General features: G+C 34.0%; 1 protein-coding gene across 33 annotated transcripts in view; it reads right to left on the reverse strand.

Annotated features, from left to right (window-relative positions):
- Positions 1-12013, reverse strand: part of CAMK2D (calcium/calmodulin dependent protein kinase II delta) — a 329629-nt gene that overhangs the window by 54058 nt on the left and 263558 nt on the right. For 17 of the 33 annotated variants that reach the window (XM_017847963.1, XM_017847914.1, XM_017847809.1 and 14 more), the window contains exons 9-13: positions 10284-10378; positions 7826-7948; positions 6583-6666; positions 6103-6145; positions 2431-2468 (exon numbers count right to left, since the gene is read on the reverse strand). In XM_017847963.1, the coding sequence (XP_017703452.1) occupies positions 2431-2468; positions 6103-6145; positions 6583-6666; positions 7826-7948; positions 10284-10378 (383 nt within the window). Of the gene's footprint in view, positions 1-1027; positions 1061-2430; positions 2469-6102; positions 6146-6582; positions 6667-7825; positions 7949-10283; positions 10379-12013 lie in introns of all 33 variants that reach the window. The other 16 variants (XM_017847937.1, XM_017847851.1, XM_017847773.1 and 13 more) reach the window with 3 other exon arrangements.

A 12013-nucleotide genomic window follows, 5' to 3' on the forward strand; every position in this document is an offset into this window, starting at 1 on the left:
TTTTTTTTTTTTTTTTTTGAGATGGAGTTTTGCTCTTGTTGCCCAGGCTGGAGTGCAATGGTGCAATCTCGGCTCACTAAAACCTCTGCCTTCTGGGTTCAAGAGATTCTCCTGCCTCAGCCTCCCAAGTAGTTGGGATTACAGGTATGGCCATCGCACCTGGCTAATTTCTGTTTTTTTTTTTTTTTTTTGTTTTTTTTTTTGTTTGTTTGTTTTTTTTTTTTTAGTAGAGATGGAGTTTTACCATGTTGGCCAGGCTGGTCTTGAACTCCTGACTTCAGGCAATCCACCTGCCTCAACCTCTCAAAGTGCTGGGATTACAGGTGTGAGATACCACTTCTGGCCCATAGATGTCTTTTAAACGTAACATACAAGAACTCTGGCACTTTTGTGTGACATGATTATTTTATGTTAATAGAAGCAGGGTGTTTTTCTTTTTTAAAAAATTATGAATCAAATAATCAAATCAGATAATTGTATGATGCACTGAATTACTCTTATGAGGCATGGACAATATATTCCTGTTTCTCAGGTGTTAAATTTATTGTTTTGAGGTTAATAAACATTTCTTGTAAAGGTACTTAACTAGGATTGGTACATCGTAAGATCACTTTCACACCTTTATAAACTCCATGGTGAATGTTTTATGGTGTCGTATAAATCACTCCTATTTTAGCAACCATGAAGAACATTTAAAAAATAATCACAAGGTTTTTTTGTTTGTTTGTTTTTACTTATCACTATACAGACATTCATTCTGTCATGGTCTTTTATTTTCAAAGAGAAAACTGGACTTTGTTTTGTAAAAGAGCAAACCTGTTAATATAACTATTTACATGTTTAACAAATTCAATTTCAGAGAAAAACAATATAATATGTAAGAGGAGTACCGTGTTTTGATAGTTGATTAACACTGACCTGTAATGGTCCTACACCCTCTCCACTTACACTATCTTAGGTAAATAAGACTTTTATTGCTAAGTGTGAATTTCACAGGAGGAGAAATCTGGGAGATAGAGATCCTCACCATCATCTGAACACTCGAACTGGACTTCCTTTTCTGAATTGACCAGTCAAAGAGAAAGGAAAAGAAAAAAAATATGACCGGTTGAATTTAGAGTATCAAAGCATGGAGTATAGAATAATTTTGTTTTTAAAGAGGAGCTATAAGTTGAATGGAAGAAAAAAGTTCTGGAAATGTTTTCTACATAAGGATAGTAATGAAAATAAATATCTCAATAGGAACTGTGAGCTCTCCATCACTGAATGGTACAGGAAAGCCCAGGAGAAGAAAATATTTGGAAAATGTAAGATACCACATTTCTACTATTGTAACATTGGGAAAAAGGCAGTCATCAACTATCATTCTTAAAATCTAAATGGAATAAACTAATCAGAATGAAGACAAAATTGCAGGCTGAGGAAAGCAATTGGTAAATGGAAATGGCATCCTAAAGGAAATCACAAACGCATAGTTATTAGTGCTCTGAAAATTTCCAAGTTGCACACAGACAGGTGGCAAAGAAATGACTGAGCACGAACATTTAAAGTGACAAATGATTTTCCATGTTATGTTTTCAATATGAACTGACCACCTGACTTTGGGTCAAATTCAAATGTTAGAAAATTAATTAATTCCCAAGAACGCTGAAGTGTTGATGAAGAATGTATGCATCTGTCCTTGGAAGAGAAAGAAAAGGATTAAAGAAATAAAACATTTAAGTGGTACTCTGAAAAGATAACAAACATCATTATGCACATATAAGATTACATTCCAACAAGAGTAAATCCCCTTGAAACAAAATACAATCAGTAGGAAAGAAACTGTATTATTTTGTTTAGAAAGCCAGAAAGTAAAATATCCTGCTGTTATTTTCTTGCAAAATTTTCTAATATTTGTTCAGATCATTCATCTTGAATATATCTCAACACCTTATGATAGAAACACAGGAATAATTAAGACCTTTATAAAAACTGCCCAAGCAGATTAATTTAGACATTTGACATTCTATTTTCCATACCCAAATGTGAGTATTTTTCAGGCTATATACTTAAGTGGCTTTCATGTACGCAGCATAATTATTTGGAAAAGCATTTGGTTTTTACAGACTTTTAGGTCACCATGGTAGTTTGGAACTATAGTAAATCAGAGAAGATTAAGACATTTAATTTCTATAGGAACTCTATATCGCATAACATTATTATTTTTTCATGACTATTTCATATATAATCCAATAAAAGAAATACAGTTTTTCTCGGTATAAATGTTAGTCATCTTTGTATATTAAATCATTTCATATTTCAACCGGCAACCTTTATCAGAAACAATAAAAAATAGAACTTGCAAAGACTTAGGAATTATATTTAACATTTAAAGATTATCCAGCTTCTGAAAATCAGAAATGGATTAGGGGCATCTGTTTAACTTACCTTTACTCCATCTGGTTTCTTCAACAAACTCTTGGCTGCTGTAAAATGAGAGTAAAATCAGTTTAGTGAGTTATTCATAGAAACCCACAGCCAGGCAAAAAAGCAGTCAGGTTACCGTCTCCTTCTCCCACCTTTGCTGAGTTATGGCCAACATATGGCAAGTTATCAAAGTCACACTGATGAGCGCGAGCTTAAAGGACACTGAAATACAGTATCACTTTTCTTGGTTTGCCACAGCAAATTTAGAACTAAAGAGTAGTTCATTGCATATAATTGAATACTTTGACAGTTGTGTTTGTTGGACTTTATTTCACTGTTGGTTGAGAAAAGGATACTGGAACTTTAACTGGACTATCCTTTTGTAATCCAGAAAGTTGAATTCAGTCTTTGGACACCAGCTGACAGATAGTATTACATGTTCATTCACACCACATATGGTGACCATGTCAGTTCTGCCATTTAAGCCCCTCTTTCTAGAGGTTGAAAACTCATTTGTAAAATTTGCTCTGGCTAAATAACATCTTCATTATATTCTTGAAGTCAATTTGGTTTTACAAAAAATATTACTATTTAAATAAAATGGCATATTATTGGCCTAGAGCAAATTTTTAAAATGTTTAGCGTATGAGCTTTAAAAAAATGGCACTATGTATTCTTTTATACATTAAAATCAGAATACAAAGGCTTCATAAACAAAAGCCTTTACAATGAAAAGTAAAATCATAAAACTTGAGACAACATAAAACAGAATAAAATCTTCAACTAAATCAGAGAAATCTTAAAGCATATGGTCTTATATGCAACTTCATTTTTCTTGGCAGGGAGCTTTTAACATTCCTTCTGTTACTAAACTTCTTGAGTATATTAAAAGGTGATGTCATCCTTTCAAAAAAATCTACTAAGGTACGTGTATATACACAGTGAACAGATAATATAACTGTCAATGACAATTAGTACACCAAGTGTAGAACATTCACAAATATGCAGGACACGATACACACTTATGCTTTCATTTAATATTAATTACATATACTTATTTAAGTATATCAGAATAGAGCTTGACTTCGAAAGTGGAAATACCTAGCTAGAACAGAACTGCATGAACATGTAATTTCCTGACATTCATTGATTTGGGGCATTATTTCAGTATCATATTGGTATATTTTTAAATTTACTTAAAAGATACAAAAATGTTAATTTCATTAATCTTTAGCAACAAAGCTATTAATTTATTATTAATTGAGATTGTAAGAAAGAGTTGCCTTAAGCTATTATATTGTTTGCCTGGAGCTAAAGAGCAATATTTAATCAATCCTGTGGCAGTTAATAGGTTAGAAAGCAAACTCAGAATAATTGAAATTGCAATAGCAAGCAAAGAGAAGACGATGATTCAGGGTAAGCAGGGATTTTGCCTGGGAGATGCAGAAATGTCCCTTTTGGTTACTATTCACCTTACCTCACAAGAAATACATTCCACATAAAGGGAGAAAAGAAAAAATTAAAACAACTTTATAACCATATACTTATGGACAAATTACTTTAAAGAGCATGTTTGGCAATGAAATAGGATGAATAAAATACTCAAAACTAAAACGCAGTATTAAGTACAAGATGTTGTAACTGGGTCTAATGTTATTCAGTTGATTTTGAAGTGATGGATAAAAAAAATTACTTTTTCATGCTAAGACATTCAGAAACAATATAAAATTCACATATTAGTCATGAGGTTTTAGTTTACATGATGATGAAACGGAAACTGTGAGGTAAACAAAAAGCTTCTGTATATGGGTACATACGTTAATAAAGGCCCAATTTATGCCCAAGAGTGTAACACTTTAACAAAATGTAGTTTTAAATCTGAAGATTTTTTAAAGTTTGGGTTAGTTTGCCATTAAGAATTTATGCTATATAAATCATTCTACCTTTTGATGATTCACTAATTACTGGGCCACAGTGAAATTTATTTGAATATCATATATATGAATTAATATTTAATGAGATGGCATTGAACTCACCCATATAAATGTCAACTATATTAATCAACTGTTTACGAAACAGGTAACTTGACAAAGGCAGCAACAAGGTATTATTACACTAAACAAGTTGGACAAAATACATATGACTGGCCAACACGGTCCCTCAATTTGTAGCATTATTCATTGTACTACTGTTGTTGTTATTGTTTAACAGCCTTTGGAAGGCCTCTTATGGTTTCCCATTATTTGTAACGAAATGCAAAGGTGGGGGAAAGGTGACCACTTAATACAGTTGTACGTAATAACTAGAAATTGGCTGAAGAGCATTTAATAATGGTATGATGGATTATTACCTGATAACACTATAACACCCAGGCTAAGTATGTAGCAGAAAATAAAACAAATAATTGAAAAAATAGCTGGATGGTTTGATTTGCAGATCACTGTTATGTAAACGGTATCCAAACTAAACTGGTAGTATTTTTGGCTGACAAGTGTTCCAAGTTTAAAGGGCCAAAGGTTACCAAGTGCAGCTTAATTGCTGCTCCAGTCCTTCCCCCTACATAAGACTGCTTAGCATTGAACAAGATTTGACTTTTGTGAACCTGGTCCTTTGAGATAAAAGAAGGAGGTTGCAAAACTCAAGTAAGTTATTGAAGTAACATATACTTTATCTCCACCTTTAGAGAGTGACTCTTACAATAAAGAAATGGTTTGACTTTTTTTAGCCTATTATTTAACACACTTATTTTTTACCATGGAATCATTTTGAGGAACATTTATTATGCTCTGATGGTACTGAGTGCAAGGTGCTCTGTAAATTCTTGAGTTAGATACCTTTGACAGTTGTAATCATTCTTATAGTATGCCAAGAAAGTACTATACTTTTGAATGAACTTAGGTCTAAGAGAACTGGGTTCCTCAATAATGGTCTTTTTTTTTTTTTTCTTTTTTTCTTTTTTGAGACGGAGTCTCGCCCTGTTGCCAGGCTGGATTGCAGTGGCGCGATCCCTGCTTACTACAACCTCCACCTCCCAGGTTCAAGCAATTCTCCTGCCTCAGTCTCCTGAGTAGCTGGGACTACAGGCACGCACCACTACACGCAGCTAATTTTTGTATTTTTAGTAGAGACAGGGTTTCACCATATTGACCAGGATGATCTCGAACTCTTGACCTTGTGATCCACCTGCCTCAGCCTCCCAGTACTGGGATTACAGGCATGAGCCACCACACCCGGCCAATAATGGTCTTCTTTTAAAAATCTTGCATACTAGGATTCCCTATGAAAATGAGACCAAAAATAACTTATTCATAGTTATTACTTTATGAAATATCAATAATAAATTCTAGGTTTGAAACGCTAAGATTGTAAATGGGGGAGTATTTATTTCCACAACTCGTATGCATCCCAGCATTTGACAGATGAGGCTAGTCCTGCACCAGCACTGACTGGTGACCAGAGCTGCCAGAAGCACTCTTGTGAGGGGTGCAGTAGTGGAGGCTTGGCAGCAGACAGTACCCAAGTAGACTGCTAATGGCAGCCACAGGTATAGAAGGAATCTGTGCCACACATTTGTCACCCCTGAACAATCAGGTTTTTCTAATTATAAGAGTTTAAAAATTCTAGAGACAAAAAAACAGAGACTACTTAAAAAGAAGACCAAGGGATAAGAAGCAGAGTTCTCAATGCATGTACCTGAGAAATTTCTTGTAGCCAGCATAGTTGTCAAGATGGCACCCTGTGAAAAAAATTAGAACACAAAAGTCAATGTTGCCTATGCAAAATCCTGGACCTAACAAATATAGTCTTTGATAACAAATCTTTTCCTGGCCCTACTTTCAGTTAGGGGATTTTGATTGTTTGTTTTGTTTTTTGGTTTCCTGAGAGTCAAAGGCCTTTGTCTCTCATGATGCTGGCCAGATTCTGATTATCAAATTGCACAGCTGTTTTCCACTGAAGGAAGGATCCACAGCATGTGTTGCCAGGATGATTCTAGCTTTTCACCATAGTTTTGATTCTGGTGTATATTCCATTTCCCAAGACCCCAAAAAAGAATAATGAGAGTATTGAGGTCTACATAATTGAAAGCCTTTGCTAGAAGTCATTTTCCTCCCATGGTATTTCACTTCTTAGTCTGTCAAATCTACCTCCCCACAAAAATGTAAAATTTCTTACCTTTAGTTTTCTTCTAGCATTAAATTTCTTCAAGCAGTCTACAGTCTCCTGTCTGTGCATCATGGAAGCAACAGTAGAACGTTGCTAGAAGAAGAGGAAAAAAAGTAACTTAATTGAGAATATTTAAAATACACTAAGTATAATAATGTCCCTGACTTCATCAAATCTTTATTAATGGTGCTGTACCTGCATGATTAACTTCTAAGTATTCAATTGCTAAAGTTACCTAAAAATAAAATTTTAGTTTTGCCAAGACTACTTGTGGCCAAGATGCAACACTGATATATATATAAAGTATAGAAATGAGTTGGGCATCATGGCTCACGCCTGTAATTCCAGCACTTTGGGAGGCTGAGGCGGGCGGATCATGAGGTCAGGAGTTCGAGACAAGCCTGGCCAACATGGCGAAACCCCATCTCTACTAAAAATACAAAAATTAGCCAGGTATGGTGGTGGGCACCTGTAATCCCAGCTACTTGGGAGGCTGAGGCAGGAGAATTGCTTGAAACTGGGAGGCGGAGGTTGCAGTGAGCCAAGACTGTGCCACTGCACTCATGCCTGGGTGACAAGAGCAAGACTCTGTGTCAAAACAAAACAAAATAAAAATACCAGAAAGTGTAGAAATGAATATTAATAATTTCTAAAATTATCTTTATTTTAATGTCTTCAATCACATTTCGATTGGGCTGCCTTTCATTTACTTAGTGCCACATTTATCATCTTAGCATTTGACACATTCAGAAATTTACTGAAGTCTTCAGATTGCCCTCAAATTTCACACTATTTTTCTTAATATTTCTAAAATATATTCAGACTACTATGACCATTCTTTTATGCCACTAAAACTCTACTCTCAGCTGCCAAACTTCATACTGGCTTCTAAAGTTGCCTAATGATAAATAATTGAACTTTGTTAAATCTTTTCTTCTGGGACACATTTAATTTTGGTGTTATTTTCTTAACCCTGTTCATGAGTATTGTTAATAATTGACATGAAGAATAGTCATTCCTTTTGTCACTGTAAGCAATATTTATTTAAGAATCTATGCAATTCAGACTTTGCTACTGAAAATTGCATTTTTTCACCATCATAAAATTCATTTTCTTAAACACCTTGAGTCAAAAATTTATTCATTTTGAATTTCATCTTTTTTTTGCAAAGTTATTTTAAATCCATAAACAATATGTTAAAGGACAGCTTATTTTCATTTTAGCTCTTGAAGTTTTGAGAAGTTTTACTTACACAGATCCATGGGTGCTTCAGTGCCTCCGAGGCTGTGATACGTTTGGCAGGGTTGATAGTAAGCATTTTATTGATGAGGTCTTTGGCTTCAGGAGTTACCGTGTCCCATTCCGGTGATGGAAACTTCAAAAATATAAATTTATAAAAAGTTTAAAAAATTGACACACTCAATCAAACAGGGAAGAGTCAACTATATGAATCATTTCCTCAAGTAGTGAATTTCTTCATAAATTTACTTTTTATATAAGTTAAATTGTATCTAAATAAATAAAACCATTTAGATCTATTCTCCCCCTCTATGCAGACAACTATATATATTAAAGAGTATCTGATAAGGGACCAACATATACACGTATGGTAAATACATATTAAAATTCAGAAAAAAAGAACTTAAGAATCTTCTATTCTTCTCAAAGTATCTCTGCTTTGATCTATATGAAATTTTATACAATCTTTCTCATAATTATTTGCAAAACTTAATAAAAGCGAAAAGGTTGCTACATGTACCAATGCCATCGTGATATTATGCCAAGGTTCAATATGGGGTATTATATACTTTCACAACTTATAAGCAGTAATAGCAGAGGTAATAAAGCAGTTTCAGTTCCTGTGCCAAAACTGACCTATTAATCATGGCTACTTGGAGTGCTGTAGTGAGATGAATCTGAGACTATAGGAGCTTCAGCAAGATTTCATTTTAACCCTTCAAGAAGTTTAATCTGCCCAATTACAAATTTCACCAAAGTATATGAAAGTAATCAAGTCTTACAACTTCCCATTATTAATACTTTTTTACATTAAGGCTATATAAGAAAGCTACTTCTTCTCTCTTTACGTTACTTTTTGGACTGATAATTACTTAACTTACTTTTATATGACTAGCACATTTAGTAGAAATACTGTCCTTCAATGATTAAGGGAAATTTATACTACATTAGTTGCAAAATGATAGAATATCAAGTTATTTTCCCAATTCAGGAATTTGTATAGACAATCTTGAAAAACAAAGCCATCGTCACTGTGTCAATGGAATTAGTCTATTTTTGGTAGTTTTAAAATGGGGAACTTGTGACTCATTGGCAAAATAAAGCACGAGAAAAATGATATTGACTCTAATACCTGTAATTTTTTGCCAGCTTAACAACTGTCATTTTTTAATTCCTGAAGCTTACCTTTGGCAGTTGTGAAAGCTTGCTAACTATTAGGAGCTACTAAAGAAACACGCAAGGCTATTTCTTAACAGGTTTTCTGATAGCAAATGAGGGGTAGGTTCAGCATGAAGAAAGGTGAACCTTTTCCTCAGTTTTCTAATTTTCATGAAAGCACTCCTCCGGTATACCAAGCAGTGGATTTTCAGGGCTACGTCTGCCCAGAGAGGGGCTGGTTCTAGTCTGTAAAGATGGTGAATGTGCTAGCTGTTGCCATGAAAATAATAATTTGTTTCAATTACTAGTCTAGGGATAATGGAATGCTTCGAAATTCAAAGAATATACATTTTAAATTCTTGCTAACTGACACACACATCCATCTAAATAGAAAATTTTATCAGAAATGCATTGAAGAGTTCATGAGACATGATAGAATACAATACAGACATTTTATATTTTCTCCTCTCACTTTCACATTGAGCTTTCAACTTGTGCACAAAAGGTGAACCCAATATTGCTACTCCATAGTTACTCCACTTAATAACACATGGAAAGCATGCCCAGACCCTGCACATGGATTTCCCTAGGACTGTATGAGAGGAAACCAGAGAAAGTGGTAAATCATATTTACAAGAATACATATCAAAGGAGAGCAAATTATATCATAAACACAAAGTTAAGCCATAAAGAGAAAGTAAAGACTTTCTCTTCAGATTCTGAACTTAATTTATGAATGTATATATATATATACTTTCAAATATTCTAATTAAAATTAAATATATTAGAATTATGATTTTCAAATTTTCAATTGTGAAACTCATTCTTCAAATGAAAGCCTGCATAGTATCCCATTAGGTAAACAATACAAAACAAAAAACAAAACCCAGAAACTGGTATAGTGGGATAATGTTCTATTTGATATGTGATCACTGCAAAATATTGTTGGTATATAATGTAAAATTATGTGATAGATATTTGAGAATATAATTAAACTAAATAGGCAATAATCATTTTATAGCTGAAATATTTTAATTTTATGTTTTAAAATGTACTAAGATCCAAACATTTTGACAAAGTTCTTCCTCAGAGACTTCACATGGCTTTTCTTTCAATCTTAGGAGATAGTGAGTTAAAAGGAAACATAAGCTGAACACATATGCTGCATTTCTTTTCCCTTTCCTTAAGAGAGAGGGAAATAATAAGAGAAAGTGGTAAAATTACGGTTAAAAGAAAAATGAAAAGCTCTGGCTCTTGGTCAACAAGCAAAAAACAAACCTTCATCTAAAGTGATATAAATAGTTATTACATACATCATAAGCTCCGGCCTTGATCTGCTGATAGAGTCTGTGTTGGTCTTCATCCCAGAAGGGTGGATACCCCACAAGTAGAATATAGAGAATGACACCTGGAGAGATTACAGTGTTAACATTATTTAAGTCATATAGACAACAATAAATTAAATGTGGCTGATCCACAATGATATTAAGCTGTAGTTGTTAAAACAGAGAAAACTGGATTGTAGGAAAACTTGAGAGAGACGTGTTATGGTCTAGTCTGGAGGAGTCTCTGGAAGGTGAATGCTTCTCCTCCTATGCTCCAGAACTCTGACAATGTGTCAGTCAATGCATGCTCCAAAGAATTCTAAAGAGGCATGGAAGGGAAACTCTAAAGATAAAACGTATCTGTCATTTAGGGCGACATTCTTTGGCCTCCCTGAACTCTTGTCTGTATAGAGTCTTCCTGCATTCTTACCTATATAGAGACTATGATTTTAGTCACTGTGAGGTTAAAGTTTAAAAACTAAGCATGTTATTTATTTCCTCATGCTTGTTTTGATGGTAATTGGGACATTTTGTTGAGTGATGGTGTCCTGGTTACAAACTCACATTCTAAATAACCAGAGTCCCTGCAAATGTGGGTACCACATAGAGACAAAACCCTTTTCTTTTCAGTAATCTTAGTCTTCAAAAACTTCAAGGCTTCTCAGTCAAACAACTTAACCAACAAAACTACAGAAGAATATACATTATGGGAGAGGAAAAAGGAAGAGAAGGGCAAAATGCCACAGAAAATTCAAAGTAATAAACACATGGCTGTAATAAAATTTGCTACAATTTTTCACAAACTTATATTTATAAATTAATCAACATCTAATTTAACTTTTAAAATTAAAAAAAATCTGTATTCACAGTTTTTAAATTTCCCTGATATGATATCTGCAGTCTAAATGTCTGAGATTGTTTTGATACAATGATCTTCTCTGTCATCAAATATCCTCCCTGCCACTTTTCACATATTTTATTGCCCTGCTTAAGGCCTTTGGTTTTTTTCTTAGTTCATTATCCTGGAGGAAGGCATTCATTCCTCTGACCTTTCCTGTTTGCTTTTTTCTTGCTATGTTTCCTTAAGCCTGGGAAACTTGAGAAAGAAAAGTAAGACAGGTGACACTTTGCCAGGTGTACTCTGAGACTTATTTTTTCCCTTATCCAAGGTGGTCTCTCTTGGTCTCTGTACCTAGGAGATCTATCTCTGCTCCTGTCCACCAGTCTGGACATCTTTATACAATAGACACTGTTGCAGCTGAAATGGTTTTTAAGTAATGGTTTAACCATCTTAGAATTTTAGAGCCTGCTTCAGGAAGATACAGTTCATAAGAAGATTTTTCAAGTCATGTGAATCAATACAAGGATAAAAAATTTTAAGCAACATTCTTAAGGAAAAAAATAAAAGACCATGAAGAAAATCACAGTATATTGGTACCCCACCTTCACGACATAAAAATAATTTTTCCATGCATCTAATGAAAATGATGATAGTAATGATGATGATGAGTGTTTGTGTTCTCAGGATGCAAGTAGAAAAAAAGCTGTACCTGAGTAGTTTTAGCCCTCAGCTATATAAGATTCCAGGAGGTTAAGGAGAAAATTTGCTTTGTAATAGTGATAGTTTCCATTGAATATGAACATTTTCCTAATACACATCTGGAGTTAGGCTGTTATAAAATTATAAATCAGTCACACAACTGAGACATTTAGCATTT

Source organism: Rhinopithecus bieti, unplaced genomic scaffold (genome assembly GCF_001698545.2).
Source record: "Rhinopithecus bieti isolate Rb0 unplaced genomic scaffold, ASM169854v2 scaffold_947, whole genome shotgun sequence".
Taxonomy (NCBI): Eukaryota; Metazoa; Chordata; class Mammalia; order Primates; family Cercopithecidae; genus Rhinopithecus; species Rhinopithecus bieti.